General features: G+C 45.7%; 1 protein-coding gene across 2 annotated transcripts in view; it reads left to right on the top strand.

The window, feature by feature from the left end:
* Positions 1 to 19,968, top strand: part of emid1 (EMI domain containing 1) — a 93,316-nt gene that overhangs the window by 70,616 nt on the left and 2,732 nt on the right. For both annotated transcript variants that reach the window (XM_084181415.1, XM_084181414.1), the window contains 10 exons: positions 3,960 to 4,021; positions 4,394 to 4,526; positions 5,494 to 5,538; positions 5,652 to 5,759; positions 11,007 to 11,123; positions 15,829 to 15,918; positions 16,795 to 16,847; positions 16,992 to 17,054; positions 17,165 to 17,209; positions 17,508 to 17,552. In XM_084181415.1, the coding sequence (XP_084037541.1) occupies positions 3,960 to 4,021; positions 4,394 to 4,526; positions 5,494 to 5,538; positions 5,652 to 5,759; positions 11,007 to 11,123; positions 15,829 to 15,918; positions 16,795 to 16,847; positions 16,992 to 17,054; positions 17,165 to 17,209; positions 17,508 to 17,552 (761 nt within the window). The remainder of the gene's footprint in view (positions 1 to 3,959; positions 4,022 to 4,393; positions 4,527 to 5,493; positions 5,539 to 5,651; positions 5,760 to 11,006; positions 11,124 to 15,828; positions 15,919 to 16,794; positions 16,848 to 16,991; positions 17,055 to 17,164; positions 17,210 to 17,507; positions 17,553 to 19,968) is intronic.

The raw sequence follows: 19,968 nt of genomic DNA, 5'->3' as shown, positions 1-19,968 counted from the left end.
GTTTCGCTGCCCATATGTGCTCCAGATTCCAGTGGTCAGTGAGAATCTGGAATGGATGGACTGCGCCCTCCAGCCAGTGTCTCCATTCCTCCAGAGCGAGGACCACCGCCAACAGCTCCCTGTCTCCAACTCCATAGTTCCTCTCTGCGGAGGTAAGCTTTTTCGAGAAAAAGGCACAGGGATACATTTTCTCTGGCTTACCTTGCCGATGGGAGAGGACCCCAACCACGCCCTCCTCAGATGCGTCCACCTCCAGGATGAAAGGACGAGCTGGATCTGGGTGTTTTAGCAGGGGCACTGTGGTGAACCTCTCCTTCAGCCTCTTGAAGGCAGCGTCAGCCTCAGGGTTCCAGGCCAGTTTCTGAGGCCCCCCTTAAGGAGAGAGGTGAGCGGGGCAGGCTATGGAGCTGAAGGACCTGATGAAACGCCGGTAGAAATTAGCGAAGTCCAGGAAGCTCTGTAGGCCTTTGATAGTGGTGGGGACTGGCCATGACCTGACGGCGTCCGTCTTCGCTCTTTCCATGAACACCCCCTGAGGACTGATCCTGTATCCCAGGAAGGAGATGGCCTGTTGGTGGAATTCGTATTTCTCCCCCTTCACCAACAGGCTGTGTTCCCAGAGGCAGAGTAGGACCGCTCTGACGTTCCTGACGTGCTCCTCGAACGTAGTCGAGTAGATCAGGATATCATCGATGTACACCACCACCTGTCTACTCAGCATGTCTCGCAACAAATCATTGACGAAGGACTGGAACACGGAAGGTGCGTTAGCGAGGCCGTAGGGCATGACACAGTATTCATAGTGGCCTGAGGTAGTGCTGAATGCCGTCTTCCACTCGTCTCCTTCCCGGATTCAGGTCAGGTTGTAGGCACTCCTCAGGGCCAACTTGGTAAAGTACCGGGCCCCTCGCAGCTGCTCGATGGCCGACGGAACCAGAGGGAGGGGGTACCGGTACTTGGTGGTGACTGCGTTCAGCCCCCGGTAGTCAATGCACGGTCTCAGTCCTCCGTCTTTTTTGTCCACGAAGAAGAAGCTGGCGGAGGCAGGAGAGGTAGAGCGTCTGATGAACCCCTGTTTCAGGGTCTCTGCCACATACTTCTCCATGGCATCAGTCTCCGATATGGAGAGGGAGTAAATCCGACTCTTCGGGGGGTGTTGTCCCTCCAGCAGGTCAATGGCGCAGTCCCAGGGCCTGTGAGGAGGGAGACACTTAGCCTTGGAGGCAGAGAAGACATCGGAGAGATCTGCGTACTCACGTGGAATGTTGGGCTGGAGGGCGGACTCCGGACTCTCCACTGACGTGGAACAACAAACCACCGGCAGGCAGGTCCTCCGGCATGAGGGGGACCAGGCTGTGATCCTCTTGGTGATTCAATTGATGGTGGGGTTGTGTAGTCTGAGTCAGGGCAATCCCAAGACGATCGGAAGTGATGCAGACAATTACAATGATGGAAGTTACAATCTATCAGCAATAGTAAAGCTGATCAACACCCCTAAAGAAAAGAAAAAAGAGAAGGAAAAAAAAGAAAACATCCTAAGATGATCCGGTGAAGGGGTGACGTGACGATCTGGAAGGACAGCTCCTCGTGGTGCTCCGGTAGTGTGGGAATGGTGATGGTGATGGTGATGGGGAGAGTGACGTGCGTAATGGTGCCTGATCCAAGTGGTTTATTGTCCAGCGAGGTGACGTGAAACGGAGAAGGCAGTGGCACAGTGGGCAACCCCCATTCAGAGACCAGCACCCTATCTGTAAGGTTCCCCACTGATCCGGAATCTATCATTGCCGTGGAAAGCGAAGAAAAGGAAGAACCATTCACCGTTAGGGGAACTAAAAACAATGGTTTGGTGACAGGTGATGAAGGAACACTCACGGAGCGGCGACGGGAGTCATACCGCCTAGATAGGGAGCCGCCAGGAGATCTGTGGTCCGTGGTGGTGTAGGGGGTGCTGCCCACTTCCAAGGGTGAGGACTCGGAGGCAGGGCGGCTTCCATAGCTCAGATGGGGTGAGCGTCAAGGCTCCGGGAGGTGTTGGGAACGCCGTCGGTCTCTCAACATGTCGTCAAGATGAATGGACGTGGCGATGAGGGTATCAAGGTCCATCTCGTCATCCCGACATGTGAGTTCCGTCGTGATGTCCTCCCGTAAGCCTCTCCTGAAGGCCGTGCGCAGAGCACGCTCATTCCAGCCGGAAGACACCGTGCGAAAGCTCAGGGTGTACTCGCGTGCGGCCCCCTCTCCCTGTTGTAGCCGGAGGAGATGCTCACCCCCGTCCTTTCCCTCCGTGGGATGATCGAACACCGCCCTGAACCGAGCGAGGAAGGTGGAGTAGGGAAGCGCTGCAGCCTCACCTCCTTCCCAGACTGCCGTGGCCCAATCCAGCACCTTTCCCTTCAGTAGTGAAATCACCAGCACTATCCTTGCTTGGTCCGATGGAGATGCCCCACGCTGACACGCCAGATGCAGTGAAACCTGTAGCAGGAAGCCTCTACATTTCTTCGTTTTCCCGTCATAGCGCTCCGGCAGGGCGAGGGTTCCCTCAGACATTGGTGATAGCCCAGGAGGAGGTGGACTGGTTGCACTCGCCGCTCCCTGAGGTGGAACCGGAGCGATAGTCAGTTTATGCAGCGTTTGGAGCACTTCCTGCATGGCGGCGTTTAGCTGGGCAATCTGCTGCTGGTGCTGGTCGAGGCGCTGGGAAACTCCAGGAGGATTAGCTGCTGCATCCATCTTCGTGATTGGTGTGTGATTCTGTGACGAGTACTGAGGATACGAAGAGGCAGGATGCAGGAATCAACAATGTAAAGGTTTACTTAACACTGAGCAAGAGAACAACAAAGAGCGAGTACACGACAAGACACTAACAATCACTCACAACATAATACTGAACAGTCCAGGGCTATATAGGGGTGGTGATGAGATGAGGTGCAAGTGCGCTAGAGGTGATTAGGTTGCGTTGGGTTTCCATTTGGGTGTTGCCGAGGTGGTGCGCTCAGACCGGTGGCTCAGTAGACCGGCGAATCAGAGCGCTGGAGGGGAGCAACGGGAGGTGACGTGACAAATATCTACATTATCAGCAACCATCAGTCCTGTGTTCCAATGGCACGTTGTGTTTGCTAATCCAAGTTCCCATCTTAATCTTTTATTTTTATTGGCCAGTCAGAGATATTTATTTTTCTTTGCAACTCTGCCTAGAAGGTCAGCATCCCGGATTCGCCTCTTCACTGTTGACGTTGAGACTGGTGTTTTGCGGGTACTATTTAGCTGCCAGTTGAGGACCTGTGAGGCGTCTGTTTCTCAAACTAGTATTTGTCCTCTTGCTCAGTTGTGCACCGGGGCCTCCCACTCCTCTTTCTATTCTGGTTAGAGCCAGTTTGCGCTGTTCTGTGAAGGGAGTAGTACACAGCATTGTACAAGATCTTCAGTTTCTTGGCAATTTCATCGCATGGAATAGCCTTCATTTCTCAGAACAAGAATAGACATGAGTTTCAGAAGAAAGTTCTTTGTTTCTGGCCATTTTGAGCCTGTAATCGAACCCACAATTGCTGATGCTCCAGATACTCAACTAGTCTCAAGAAGGCCAGTTTAATTGCTTCTTTAATCAGCACAACAGTTTTCAGCTGTGCTAACATAATTGTAAAAGGGTTTTCTAATGATCAATTAGCCTTTTAAAATGATAAACTTGGATTAGCAAACACAACGTGCCATTGGAACACAGGACTGATGGTTGCTGATAATGGTCCTCTGTACGCCTATGTAGATATTCCATTAAAAATCAGCTGTTTCCAGCTACAATAGCCATTTACAACATTAACAATGTCGACACTGTATTTCTGATCAATTTGATGTTATTTTAATGGACAAAAAATTGCTTTTCTTTCGAAAACAAGGACAATTCTAAGTGACCCCAAACTTTTGAACTGTAGTGTATAATATTTGTTTCTTTGTCTGTTCTCCAGATTGCCTCAACTGTAGTCGAATCACAGCCCTGACAAACAGACTCAGCTCACTGGAGGACAAGGTACAGTCATGGACTCTACTGAAAACTGTGCTGCAGTGAGAGGCTACACAGTCTCTGATCATGAACACCAGTGTTTGAGTCTTTTTGAAAGGCACTGGCATTTCTCTGATAGATTTGTATTTATTTTTATTAAACCTTTATTTAACTAGGCAAGTCAGTTAAGAACAAATTATTATTTACAATGACGGCCTACACACACTACAATAAATTGTAAAGTATTTTGTCTATAATGTCTTTTTCGTTATGTGTCGGACCCCAGTAAGACTAGCTGTCACCACTGGTGTCGGCTAATGGGGATCCTAATAAAAAGGTAAATTAAAAAATCTCTTCAAATGTCTCTCTTTCTCTCTCTTTCCTATTTTATCCCAATAGGTCCAAGTGCTGTCCTCTCCTGCTTCCACTTCTCACCGCCACCTACAGGGTAAAGGAGGAACGGCACCGGAGTCATCCTCACAGATAGAGGCTCCACAAACCAAAGGAGCACCTGGCGAGCAGGGACCCGTAGGTACGTACAAGTCTCCTATACCCATGTATGGGCAGGTTTTAGGAAAACCATGTATGCCTACTGATTTGAGTGAAGTGGGTTATGTTTGATCATTTAGTGAGAAATCACTCTGCACAGCTCTCTTCGTGTGCTGTAATTCGTTCTCCATTGCATCTCTACCTGCTCTCCTCCCCCATATCCTATTTCCTCTGTCGCTAAGAGAGAGACGTGCACACACACATACACACACACACAAACACACACACACACACAGACACAGACACTAATTTCCAGTTGTCTGTGCTGCTCTCTTTCAGGGTTCTGTTGTGTGGAAAGTGAACACTTCAGGGCATGAAAGCCCTCTCCTTCCCTGGAGCTCAGCCCAGCGTTGGCTGCAGCTAGAAAGAGAGAGTGCTCTGCTGGTGCACTTTCAAAAGGCCTTTCAATAGTGTATCAACTTCCATCCAATTACATTCAAATCTGTTTTAGCCAAAGGCTCTCTCAGGGTAAGATCATCACTGGCCTTCTGAGGCCTGTAGATGAATGTAAATGCACCATTATGTTCATCCTGCCACACAGGCAATGTTTGTGGGTCAGTCTTAGTAGTTTTGAGAGAGAGAGAAATGATCTGTTCTGTATATACGTTTTTTGTTTCACTACAATATAAGAGCTATAATTTCGCTGAATGTTCTGCCCTGTGTGGGACTCTTTGGTTTTAGTCTCCCATGACTAGCTATGGGGTTTGTTCCTCTCTGGCACCTCTGTGGCCCTAATTAACATCTCAGTGCTTAGTCTTTCAGCGAGTCTGTCTAATCCAGAGCACAGCTCAGCTGCTCTGCCACCTCCATCTGGTAACCCTTCACCTCAGGAATCACTCAACGTCTAGTCCATTTTTCCACACAAGGCAATGGACGACCCCTTTCGCTCCCTCTTTCCCTGGGCCCTGGACTGCTCTCTGACACCTGTCTATTTCTTCCCTAACATACAGGTCCACAGGGCGATAGAGGCAGAGACGGTACCCCTGGACAAGATGGTAGGTTTGAGATGTCAAGTCAGTCATTGTTTTGTTTGTAACACAAACTCTTATTTGTGGCTGAATCAGAATGGCTTTATGGTTACTAGTGTCTGTCCCCTGTCTTTGCTCAGGGAAGCTAGGGTCCCGGGGACTGCCGGGCCCCAGTGGCCCCAGGGGCGAGGCTGGGGTGAGGGGCCCTTCTGGGACCCCAGGATCTAAGGGGACCCCAGGACCAGTGGGTAAGATACTTACTGTAACTAAACAATGACAGAGTGTATGATTTTAACAACCACTGATTTCACTGTAAAATTGCTTAAGCCTCCAAATTTGTGACAGTCATTCCTTTTGGCTGAAATATGATAGTAACAGACTGTATTCAGTAGATGTTTGATTCATGAATACCAGATCATTCCAGATTTACAGTTGATTAAGCAGGGTGCACCGAATGCTTCTTGTCTTACAAGACATTGACACTGTTTGTCAATAAATACGCATGTCATAAAGATGGTAAAGATCAGTGTGGGGACAGGGGGATTGTATGCGTACCCACCCACTTAACCCATTGTCTCTAAGACACAACTATGACAGTACTCTCATTAGGCCAGGGCAAACAAGAACCCAGAGTGTATGTCACTTCCTGTTGACTTAAGGCCTGAAACAATGGTGGAAAAGTCACTCAGATCTATCTCAACAAATTGCAACAAACTGCATTATGACATCCTGCATCATAGTGTTAGGCTTTCTGTGAAACCACTCGGCCATTCCACAAAGCCATGCGTAGTCCATGAAAAACACAGCAGTTCCTCTGTGGACAGCATGATGATAACTTACAGACTTCTCAACCATAAGACTTACTAAATACAGAGTTTGCTGATTCAGCATGGTTTCCAGCAGCCTGCAAAAAAAATATTTATCTTCAATATTTTATCTACACGAAGCTCTCCTATGGCTCGCAACACTCGCTGTTGTTCCTGCCTCCTGACCAACAAGAGTCGATTCGTTCAGCAACATAAAGAAAAGCATCAATCTGATGCTTATATTTGAGGGTAAATGGTTACAGACAAATAATAAATAACAGTCGGAAAACAAGAAATCCCTAGGCATCCCCGGGCAGTTATGAGTTTAAAGATAATCAAATAAATAGTAATATAAGTTGCTCTCGATATGAGCGTCTGCTAAATGACTCAAATGTAAATGTAGAATGTTGTAGCTGGAGGCTGTGGTTCTGGTTCCTCTCTGTATGGAACATGCAGACAGTGTACCCCTCCCTCTCTGAGGGACATATGACCCCTGCTCTCTGCCTGCTGCTGCTGCTGCTGCTGCTGGGTAGAAACTACAAACCCACTTTCTGAGAAACACCATGTGATTCCAATCTGAAATGAACATGAGCTATGTATACAAGTCCTGTCTCCTTATGTCTTCCATATGTCTGCGGTGTTATTGTTGTCCCCCACGATGAAATCTGTGGATCTGTCTCCGTCCGTACGTACATTCGTTCATACATTCCTTCGTACGTTCGTACGTTAGTCACACGCGATATCTCAAACAGCACTGGGCCAATTTTGACTAAACTTGGGTGAATAATGTGTCTTGCCATAGAGATCCGGCATTTACAAAATGACACTGATTGGCCCAAGGTGGGAGCTATAGTAATTCACTGAAATGTGTTAGTCATACACTGCATCATTGGTGGGGGACGACATGTTTACTGTTGCCCTGTTTTTCCTATCTTCATTATATGATGTGTATTCCCAGAGTGCAATAGGGTTTCTATTCAAAACTATTTTCTCCCCTGTATGCTGAATTCTTCCTGTACGTTGCACATACTAGAAATGTTAACATTGACAAGAATGTGTTTGATGTAACTGAAAACGTGAGCCTTATGAGAGCATGTTTGGTAGCAAGAGTTTAGGAGGAAGGGAAATGAATGAACTCAGCAGTGGTGTAAAAGTGGTTAAGACAGATTCATAAAGAGTCAAGGGGAGACTGTTGTCCCACAGGGACTTCCGCAGGGAGGGAAGCAGTGTCAGGTTGGGGTGTGTGCAGTCGTGCACTGATGTGTTTTGGGATGTTTTCCCCTGAATCAGCGCAAAGACAGGACATGTGTTTCCTGTACAGAAGAACTAGGATTCCCTTACACGCACACGCATGCACGCCCACACACACACACACAAACACACGCATGCACACACACACAATTTTACTCACACCTGGACACTGTAGCCCACAGCTGCTCCAGGGCCCCATTATCCTGCAGGAAATATAGAGCCTAGTTTGCCCTAATGTCATGCTAACACACAGACTCTGGAGATGGAGCCACTGTGCTGCTGACCATGGGTCATGGTCCTTCAGGTTGGATTGAGCGTGTGCAGAACCACAACACAGCCAGTCTTTGCTGCAATGTTTACCAAAGCGAAGTGAAAATGAATCAGCGAGGTGTCAAATCCAATTAGAGCTGTAATAACACATTACAAATGATCCTTTCCTATGCCAAGTTATTCATAGTTGCTAATACAATCAATGTAACTCAATGATAGCTGTTGTCAGTTGCATCACCCTCCAGAGCATTATTCAGGGTCACAAGACAAGGAGATAGAGGGAGATTGTGTGTGTGTGTGTGTGAGAGAGGGAGAGGGAGAGGGAGAGGGAGAGGGAGAGGGAGAGAGAGAGTGTGTGAGTGAGTGAGTGAGTGAGTGAGTGAGTGAGTGAGTGAGTGAGTGAGTGAGTGAGTGAGTGAGTGTGAGGGGGGGGGTCATGTTGAGCACAGCATTACCTCAGGAAAGTGCAAACAATGAGGTCAGATGTTGCTGTGGGGAGGTGAGGCACTTTGTTTGGGTTTGTGGATGGAGCAGTCAATCCAGCTGGGCCACAGGGACAAGTCACATCTCAGCTTTTCTTTCTCACCTTTTTTCAACAAAAGTAGAAGCCGATGTGGGAGGGAGAGAGAAACACTTTCACTAGCTGGCTTGTCGGGACTGGTTATGCACGCACACACACAACCGTGAGCGCTCTCACGCTCCGGCTCGTGCAGACTCAGGCAGCATTAAATTTCTTACGCACCAGTGCCGCTAATATGCTCCAACGTTTAATCGTTTTTATTTGAGTTTTCCCAGGTCCTCCTTTGAGCTCCCAGCACACAGCCATTAAGAGCCCTCCTCCTGTTAATTAAAGCTGAACAGCAGTCAGTCGCTCAGCCCGCAATCTCCTCTCCTCGCCTCTCCTCTCCTGCTGCTGATATTAACCGCCAAGCACTGAAACCTAATACACCATGCAGCGCTCGCTCTCTCTCTCCCCCATTCTCCCTCCCTTCACATTCTCTACTATACATCTACACAGCCCTGTACCCTACCACCTTGTCTAGGTTCACCAGTGCTCCCCTGCCATTGTGAGGTGTGCCAGGAAAGGCAACACAGAGTGAAACCTCTTCATCATGGGTTCACCTATCTGGTGCCCTTTGAAATTATGAAAATACTCAATGAAAAATCGAATGATATACCAAAAGAGATTAAAAGTTTCTCTCTGGTCACCGGGCACTTTACACACTGCACTAAAATATGCTATGGTGAAACCCCTTCTGAAGAAATGTAATCTAGATTCTTCAGCTCTTAGCAATTTTCGGCCAATCTCCAACCTTCCATTCTTAAGCGAAATTCTGGAGAAATTGGTTTTCATACAGCTAAATTATTTTTTAAGTGCCAACTGTATTTATGAAAAATTCCAATCTGGTTTTTGTGCCTACCACAGCACAGAGACAGCCTTAGTTAAAGTGGTAAATGATTTTAGAGCCAACACAGATGCCAAACAGCTCTCTGTCCTTGTACTCTTGGATTGAAGTGCTACATTCGACACTGTTGACCATGCTATCCTTCTGGATAGACTGGAGAGGTGTGTTGGCCTCTCTGGACCAGCTCTAAATTGGTTTAGGACCTATTTAACCAGTCAAGAGTTTTTTGTAACCCTTGGTGAAGATAACTCAGAGAAAATACATATCACATGTGGCATTCCACAAGGTTCCGATTTTGGGTCCAGTACTGCTCAGTTTATATATGTTAACCCTTGGCAGCGTTATCAGAAAGCACAGCATTGATTGTCACTACTACTGTAGCGGGGGATTTGACGGAGTCAGGCGCAGGAGGTGTAAATCACAGAATAAATGGTTTATTCGGCCAATACAGCGGTTCGCAGCAAGGCATAAAATAACTACATTGCGGTATAACGGCGCACTGGAGAAAAATAAAACACACGGGTGAATATCCCGGCGATACAGTACATAATGCTCCACCGAGCTATCGACACCTCCACATGAAACAATCACACACAAAGACATGGGGGGCAGAGGGAATACTTATACAGGGACTGATGAGGGGATATGAACCAGGTGTGTAAAAAAACAAGCCAAAACAAATGGAATGATGAGATGAGGAGCGGCAGTGGCTAGAAGGCCGGTGACGACAAACGCCGAAGCCTGCCCGAACAAGGAGAGGTGGCAGCTTCGGAGGAAGTCGTGACAACTACGCAGACGATACACAACTTTACAATTCAGTGTCACCAGAGGATTTTAACTCCACGGATAAATGATTAGACTGTATGAGTGATTTAAATACTTCCTCTAGCTAAATCAAGACAAGACCGAGGTACTTATTGTTAGAGCCAAAGCACAGAGAGAGAATCTGGCCGCACATTTTAATTCACAGGCAATAAAGATAAAACACCAGGTAAAAAACCTAGGGGTCATTTTAGATTCTGAACTCAATTTCGAATCACATGTGACCAAAATAGCTTTTTACCACCTGAGGAACATTGCCAAGGTGCGGCAGTTTCTCTCTCAGGCTGATACAGAAAGACTCATCCATGCTTTTATTACAAGCAGGCTTGACTACTGTAATGCTCTCCTGTCTGGTCTACCCAAGAAAACCATTGGTCAACTGCAAAACATACAGAATGCTGCAGCACGGGTACTGACCAAGACCAGACTGAGAGCACACATTACACCAGTTTTAAGGTCTCTGCACTGGCTGCCTGTGAGTTTTATTGATTTTTAAATCAGTCCACGATTGTGCACCCCAATACATGTCAGACATGCTTTTAAGTTATGTACCCAGTAGGTCCCTCACGTCCTCTGGAACGGGCCATTTAACTACAGTATCTCAAGCCTAGGACCAAGAGGCATGGAGAGGCAGAGTTATTATGCCCCCAGCCTCTGGAATAGCCTGCCAGAGAACCTGAGGGGGGCCGAAACTGTGGACATATTTAAAAGACATCTTAAAACAACCCTTTTTAGCTTTGCTTTTCCTTAGGGTGCTTTGTAGTCGTTCAGTTTTTATTGGTATTCTTTAGTTTTTTTATCCTAAAGCTTGATTTGATTTGAATGCTGTCCCAATACTGATTCTTGCTTTTGTCATGGAGTTTTTTCCTACCCTTTCCAATGTCATCATGCCAATGCTGTCCCTCAGTGTAACAGTGTGGTGTATCTCCCCTCCCCCCAGGACCCAAAGGTCCATCAGGTCTCCCAGGAGAGAGGGGTCTACCTGGGCTTCCTGGACCTCCTGGACCCCCTGGACCCCCGGCCCCAGCCAGCGCCCGCATCCCAGAGCCAGACCGGGGTAAGAGAAGCACCACTATACCCTACAGCCATATCCAACACCACACACACGCAATTAATCAGATGAACAGTTGCGTTATGGAACACTCAAATAATTTGTTTACAATTATGATGTCATGGGCAGTGGCTATTTTAGCATGTAAATATTGGTGGGGCAAACTAAAAAAAACATATTTTAGATGAATGCCAACAAACCTACTACACAACACTACACAACACTAAACAATACATTAATTGCACTATAACGGTGACAAACGGTGCCCACACACTGTTAGGGCCTACATAAAGCTGTCCAAACAGCCGAGTCCCAACAGCAGTCCCAACCCCTTACCACTGCTACACCTAGCTATCAGCGGAGCCTTGTCTGGCAGAGAAACAGTTAATTCAGCTTCATTTACTGCCTTTTAAAAAAACATAGCTGATATGGCTGACTTGCTTAAACAAATGTGATTTCTACTGACAACTGAGATGTACAAACTATGGCATAAGGAGACGACGAGAGGATAAGAGGCAATCCGTAATTTTGATTAAGACATTAATGAGCGAGCTAGGACGGACGTAGTCAATGTAACTATTTGTTCAGCACTTTTGAAATGTACAGCAACAGAATTCAGAACATGGGCCGTTCTTACAGTATTCTCCCTGTACACCAAGTCAGAACCGTAGGATAAATAAAGGGGGCATATAAGCAGACAATGAAAGCTCTTACAATATTCGATGATTACATGTCTCTAAAACAGGCTATATGCACCACCAAATCAGAACAGTAGGTGAAATTATGAGAGGAAACGGGACCAAATTATTAGGGTGAGGCACATGGGCTACTAACAGCTTACTACACAACATACACTTAGTATTACTTTCTTAGCTACAGTATACAGTGGGGAGAACAAGTATTTGATACACTGCCGATTTTGCAGGTTTTCCTACTTACAAAGCATGTAGAGGTCTGTAAATGTTATCATAAGTACAGTTCAACTGTGAGAGACGGAATCTAAAACAAAAATCTAGAAAATCACATGATGTATGATTTTTAAGTAATTAATTTGCATTTTATTGCATGACATAAGTATTTGATCACCTACCAACCAGTAAGAATTCCGGCTCTCACAGACCTGTTAGTTTTTCTTTAAGAAGCCCTCATGTTCTCCACTCATTACTTGTATTAACTGCACCTGTTTGAACTCGTTACCTGTATAAAAGACACCTGTCCACACACTCAATCAAACAGACTCCAACCTCTCCACAATGGCCAAGACCAGAGAGCTGTGTAAGGACATCAGGGATAAAATTGTAGACCTGCACAAGGCTGGGATGGGCTACAGGACAATAGGCAAGCAGCTTGGTGAGAAGGCAATAACTGTTGGCGCAATTATTAGAAAATGGAAGAAGTTCAAGATGACGGTCAATCACCCTCGGTCTGGGGCTCCATGCAAGATCTCACCTCGTGGGGCATCAATGATCATGAGGAAGGTGAGGGATCAGCCCAGAACTACACGGCAGGACCTGGTCAATGACCTGAAGAGAGCTGGGACCACAGTCTCAAAGAAAACCATTAGTAACACACTACGCCGTCATGGATTAAAATCCTGCAGTGCACGCAAGGTCCCCCTGCTCAAGCCAGCGCATGTCCCATCTGAAGTTTGCCAATGACCATCTGGATGATCCAGAGGAGGAATGGGAGAAGGTCATGTGGTCTGATGAGACAAAAATAGAGCTTTTTGGTCTAAACTGCACTCGCCGTGTTTGGAGGAAGAAGAAGGATGAGTACAACCCCAAGAACACCATCCCAACCGTGAAGCATGGAGGTGGAAACATCATTCTTTGGGGATGCTTTTCTGCAAAGGGGACAGGACGACTGCACCGTATTGAGGGGAGGATGGATGGGGCAATGTATCGCGAGATCTTGGCCAACAACCTCCTTCCCTCAGTAAGAGCATTGAAGATGGGTCGTGGCTGGGTCTTCCAGCATGACAACGACCCGAAACACACAGCCAGGGCAACTAAGGAGTGGCTCCGTAAGAAGCATCTCAAGGTCCTGGAGTGGCCTAGCCAGTCTCCAGACCTGAACCCAATAGAAAATCTTTGGAGGGAGCTGAAAGTCCGTATTGCCCAGCGACAGCCCCGAAACCTGAAGGATCTGGAGAAGCTCTGTATGGAGGAGTGGGCCAAAATCCCTGCTGCAGTGTGTGCAAACCTGGTCAAGACCTACAGGAAACGTATGATCTCTGTAATTGCAAACCAAAGTTTCTGTACCAAATATTAAGTTCTGCTTTTCTGATGTATCAAATACTTATGTCATGCAATAAAATGTAAATTAATTACTTTAAAATCATACAATGTGATTTTCTGGACAGTTGAAGTGTACCTATGATAAAAATTACAGACCTCTACATGCTTTGTAAGTAGGAAAACCTGCAAAATCGGCAGTGTATCAAATACTTGTTCTCCCCACTGTACATATCTCCCTGGCATATTACACCATTTATGCAGCAGTATAAAATACATTTTTGGGCTCACCTTGTTGTGCTGTGCTCACTTGAACAGGAAGGAGGCGCGACGGTTCTTCGTGGGCAAATTTTGTCATCAAACTTTGTCATCAAAGTCTGGCATTCTCTGGATTTATGGTGCTTTCAAGACAACTGGGATCCTGGGAAAAAAACAAGGTCGAATGATGACGTTGGTGATCTTCAGGTCGGAGCTCTAAAAAGAGGCCCGTGTTCCCAACTTCCAATTCCGAGTTGGATGACCGTTCAAAACGTATTTTCCCAGTTGGAGCTTGTTTTTTTCTGAGTTCCCAGTTGTCTTGAACTCACTGAAATCAGATTTACCAGTTCTGAGTTTCCAGTTGTTTTGAGCGTGGCAGAAGTCATGTTGGATTGACACCATGGCCAATGTTGAATGTTTATCCTTTTAAACTTGGAAAAGAGACCCTTAAACCCAGACTTGGGACCACACACCCACTCCACTGAATAGCAGGCTAGTGACTGCTTTGCGATGCTTGCAGTTAGCCACTGATTCCTTCCAAATGTTTATGTCCAATGGCCGATGAGCACCGATACTTTTTATCTATAATTTCTCTTCATTATTTCTCTTCATATGACAAGAATTAAAAAGGATTTGCCAGTAGATTGTCGACTTGATTCATGATGATGACTGCTAGCTTGCTAGCTAAGATTTTGAAAGTATGATGTTGACATGATCAGTCCAATCAAAGCTGCTGTAGATATAACGTGATTTGACGTCATTTTATCTGTGGCCGATGACCTTGAGCCTTCTTGGATGGGCATTTCTAATGTAACTCTATGGCAGCACCCAAGGGGCTTGAATTTTCGAGCTCTACCCTTAGATATCGCAGTGACATAGTGTCCCCATGAGTGACAGAACACTGAGCCAATCACGGTGCAACTAGAGAATATTACCAACCCCTGCGCTCCATATTTTTGAAGCTGCCTTACTCAAGAAAGCAAAAAGTAGTTTGTATGCAGCTTTATTAACTAAATTCATTCAGCCTCACGTAAGGTTGGAGCCCAGGCAGTGAGAAGGGATGATAACTGAGAGGAGGAAATGGGCTGCAGAATGTGCAGATGTGTAGGTTGACAGATGGAGAATTCTAGCTGTGGGTAAATTAAGGTTGGCATTGAGAATTCTCATACTGTGAACTGTTTCTTTCACATCAAAGTGAAAGCAGCAGACGCAGGGGTTCTGTGCTGGGCTTCCTTTGGAAAACACTGGCTTATTGGCTGTCCCGTCTGGATCTGGAGGCGGGAATCTCCTGCAGCAGAATGGGACTGAATCCTCCAACTTTCAGGTGGGACAGGGTCACAGGTAGAGAGGAGGAGGGGGAGGGGATGTATGAACCCAGCCATCTTAGAAGATCATATACATTACATTGTAGAACACTGTTGTAAACTCAGGACATTGTGGGGTTGGAAAGTACATGGACAGAGACTCACTATCAGAGAGGGTGTTTAAGTACAGGAGCTGGAGATGAAGATAAAATAATGTTTCTATAGAGACAGGCAGACGGACGGACGGGAGACGGACAGACAAGCAGACAGGTAGGCAGACAGACAGGCAGACAGGCGGGCGGGCAGGCAGGCAGGCAGGCAGGAAGGCAGGCAGGCAGGCAGGCAGACAGACACCTCTATTGATAGCAGGGTTATGTGGGACTGGAATAGGGATCAGAGTCAGTCTGGCAGCTGGAGGATGTGTCTCGTTGACAGGCCTTCCCCTCCCTGCTCTCCCCCTCTGTGGTACTCCATCAGCACAGTGCTACCTGTCAGCCTGAGACAACCCTTTAAAACCACACACTTCCCCCTATCACTGGACATTTCCTATCCCTCTTCCTCTCTCTTTCCCTACAGATAGATATAGGTCACAGAAGTCCTCTGTCAGCCCAATGTCAATGGAGGTGACGCAAGTCTTTCTTAATAAGTACTGTACCATGTATACCTGTAGGACATGAAGTACGCATACACATGAGTGCAAACAATGTGATAATGATGATATTTAGCCATATATATATTTTACATTTACCTTTATGAAAGATGGACAGTGTAAAGGTTTGATACTTTATGGTGCTGAAAGAAGCCCGAACATTTGCGCGAGAGCATCGCCCCATGTAGGTACTTTTCAGGTATGCAGTTCAGTCCTCTTTTGTCCTGTTTAACCACTCAATTCTATGCATGTCCTCTGTATTCCAGGTCAGGGCAAGGAGCTGCTCCTCTCCAACACCTTCCCTGACCCACGAGGGATGCCTGTCAAAGGCCCACAAGGCCCTGCTGGACCTGCTGGTCAGTATGTCTGTTTTTCTCTCCTGGTCCCTAGCCACTAGCCAGTAACATATTGGTTTCATTATCCTGTCAGTGTAGTGATTAAATTGAGTATTCATTTGGGTTCTCTTATCAGTTATGCCCTTGGAAGCATAAACAAAATTATCCATTCTCTGTCAGATTCACTGAAACACAACTCCCCTGTCCTCAACTCTCATCTAGAGATTCCTGATTTCCTCTTTAGAGGAAGTTGAATTTGCTCCCAGTCTCTCAAATATTGGATTGATTTGTTGTTTGCCTGTCCCTCTTGCCTCAGTTTGCATCAACAGTGTTCAATCAAATGAAGATGAGACTTTTCAATTCCCATGTTTAAAGTGAGCTGTGAGAGGAGTGAGCTTGGGTCAGCTCCTATGATTGGTCGGATTTTGGATAACACTTATCTAGCATCACTTCTATCATAACCAAACAAGGCAGATTTAAGAGTGTTCATTATAACAAGTATGTCCATATTTGTAATGGTTTGTCCAGTCCAGTAATTATATACACACCTATCATGGGGGTAGGAATAGAAAGACGTAATGGGACACAGTTGTTAGTATTCATCTGACTAGAGATTTCTGGTTATTTTCATACTTTTTTATAGTGGTTAATGTCATAGTCCAAATACCTTTGCATAATCTAACTTTGCAGGTGTTCCAAAACACACATGTAACATGAAACCCTTTCCTATCATTCATCCATAACTCATATTTTTTTCCTCCTTTATTTTGTCTATCTTTTCATTCTCAATTTGCCTTGTGTGTCTGAGAAGAACCTATCTTGGCCTATAAAGGCAACCTGACCTAAAGGCTGCCTATTACCTTGATGCTCACAGTCCTTATGTATCCCATCATACAGGTCCTCCAGGCCCCAAAGGCCCCGTGGGACCCCCTGGCCCAGCAGGACAGAACGTAAGCGTTTGCCTTAGGACTATAGTGGGCAGTGTATAATGGTGCAATGGAAATAATAATCATGTGAGATTAGATCCCACCTACTGTACAATTTAACAAATGTGTTATCTGTCTGTTTTAACCTTTTCTCCTGTCTCTCTACAGGGTAAATTGGGGGCCCCTGGGTTACAGGGCCTGGTGGGGCCAAAAGGAGAAAGTGGGGAGAGAGTGAGTACCATGCACAGGCCAGGGCGCAACCACACCTAATGTTTCCTCCCCATTCTATTATTTCTAGATAGAGAGACAAAACTCCTTCTAACTTGCCTCTGGCTTCCTAGGGTCCTCTGGGTTATCCAGGAGAGAGAGGGTTCAGAGGAGAGCCGGTAAGCCACCTACCTCCTGTCTAGCTGTGGCCCTGATGAGTGTGGCAAAAACCAACACGTCACACCCGATTACACCGTGGTCAACTATACAATCCAGTGATCTCAGAGAATGTGTTTTACTGCTGCTTTTTCATAAAGGAAAGGGAAAGGGGGATACCTAGTCAGTTGTACAACTGAATGCATTCAACTGAAATTCAACTTCCGCATTTAACCCAACCCCTCATAGGCAGTACTTTATGCCAGTGAGAACTAGTTATCACTAGTGTGCCATTACTCTTGACTCAATGTTTCTATACAGGGAGTAGCAGGAGCCAAGGGAGAGCCAGGACAGAAAGGCCTGCCGGTAAGAACACCAGAGATGGGGCCGTAGCTCACCCTGTGCCTCACTGACTCTCACTGGGCTGTATAGGACCAGGAGCCAGGAGGGGAAACAGTGGCCCAATGTCTTTCCTTGATTCCTTGTGTCTTCTATCCTTGCGTCCTTCTCAAAACTCATAGGAGGAAAATGTCTGAGGGGAGGAACCTTGGGTCTTCTCCTCCAATGGGGTTTGAGAAAGATGTGAGGAAAGAGGATGCCAGCAATTGAGAAAAACTAATTGAGAAGTAGTCCATTTCCCCACAGTGTACTTAAGTGTAAATACTGTATACTGTGTAGACAATTATTCTGTGTCTGTCTAATCACTTATTTTCCTTTGCCTCTTTCTCATTTTACAAGAACAATCTAAATGTAAGGGATTTATGAACCAAGTCACTGCTTGGGCATTTTTATGAACCATGTCCAATCACCACGTTTACATATTTACTTTCTTATGAAGTTTACTTTCCATGTATCTATATTGTTATTAGTATTGTTCTGCAAATCGTCCTGCACTTGTTTTAAAAAAGTACTCATTTACTCATAGTATGTCAGTTTGCGGCATGTGGGATTGTGGTTTTTGTTGTTTGTGTGGGCTCTGTTTAATTATGATGTTGTGATTATTGTGGTTTTTTGGTCCTCGGGGTGTGCTGTGGGTGCTGCCCCTTGTTGAAAACACTGTCCTACTCCTGTCTGACCCTAAAGCTGTCTGACTCCCTCTGCAAGCTACTGTCTCCATGGTTACCTTTCACAGTCACATTCTGAGCATCTGACATTGGCATATACACACACACACACCTGCTGTTCCTACATCACGAATGCTAAGTCATTTGCTGATTGAGGGAAAGATAATAGAATCTTTAAGAATCTGTTGAGTGGCATGTAATACAGCATTGTATTGAGGATCAATATTTGGTCATGCCATGCTTTTACAAACACTTCTACAAATGATATAAATAATGCCAAGGATGGCATGTTCATATGTCAAGTCAACTTGCGTGGTCCTCTGTAGCTCAGCTGGTAGAGCATGGCGCTTGTAACGCCAAGGTAGTGGGTTCGATCCCCGGGACCACCCATACACAAAAATGTATGCACGCACGACTGTAAGTCGCTTTGGATAAAAGCGTCTGCTAAATGGCATATTATTATTATTATTATTATAAAGCACATACCGTTTATACATAGTATAAATTAACATTGGTATATGTGGAATGTATATGCCAAATCACTCCATGTAGAGTTATTGTGGGAACAGTGGTGGTGGGTTAGTGCTGAGTGGGGTGGACTGGGTTGGAGATGTGAATGGATACAGCTATCCTCCAGTGTCCCACAATGCATGGCTGCATGCTCCCATCCTTAGTTACTGCACTGTTTGCCATTTCTCTCTTGCTTGCCAAACTCAAATGTAAACTCCTTAACTTAGTGTAAAAATGCATCAATAACACAGAAACCGGGCATGGTCACTCTAAATTGTATCTCAAACCAAAACTATATTTATTATCTCCTCAATGGTCTCACAATAGGCCCATTATCCTTTCAGCTCCCATCTGCTCCTCATCAATCAACCATGACCCAGAGGATCTTGTTATTGTGGAGCCGTACAAACTGGACAAACACAAACACACTGGACATTAGTCATTGATATGATTTATTGATATAGCTTAATGAAATCTTGCCTTTTGTTCTGTAGAGGTTTATCCTTTGCTCGTTAATCAGTTTATTTCTTGACCCAAGAGAAAAATACTCAGGCATCCACACTAACGTCATATTGTGCATGCATTCTTTATCAACTGTCACTGACATGATTGCTTGTGTCTGTTTACTTTCTGTTCCTTTTTTTCAATGTTTGATGATTCATAAAGCCAGTAGGTCTTTCTTGACAATTGGACAGTGATCTGTTTCTCATTTTAAACAGAATCAAATAGAAAGAGTAAAGGTTTACTGGCTTTATTTGGTGAGCATGTTTTAATACAGTGAGAGATGGATGGGCAGCTATTATGAACTCAGCTCTAATAACCGTTATGTAGAAACAGTTTACTGAGACTTCAGAAGGTTATTTTCAACCGTTTTAGAAAATCACTCTGTAATGCAACAGAAACTTGTCTGGCTGAATAGCTGCTCATCTTGATCAAGTCCAGAAGGAATGCAGATGGCATGGTCAAACTTGAGGCCCTGGACCGCCTCCTCCACTTTTGTTATGTCAACAACATGGGAATGTCTTGTGATGTGCATGCTGTTTTTGCCCAGCATGGCAAAGACTGGCCTGGTATGGCAGCATGGCCAGAGAACGAGGGAGATAGAGAGATACAGGGGCGGGATAAGGTACAGATGTAGGATCTTAATTTGATCACTATTTTGTTGCTGAGAATCTTCCTGCACAGCAGGAAATGCAAACTTGTAGTGT

Source organism: Coregonus lavaretus (genome assembly GCF_964263955.1).
Source record: "Coregonus lavaretus genome assembly, chromosome: 17".
NCBI classification, from domain to species: domain Eukaryota; kingdom Metazoa; phylum Chordata; class Actinopteri; order Salmoniformes; family Salmonidae; genus Coregonus; species Coregonus lavaretus.
Note: the sequence above shows the minus strand (reverse complement) of the source record. Positions and strands in the feature narration are given on the sequence as shown.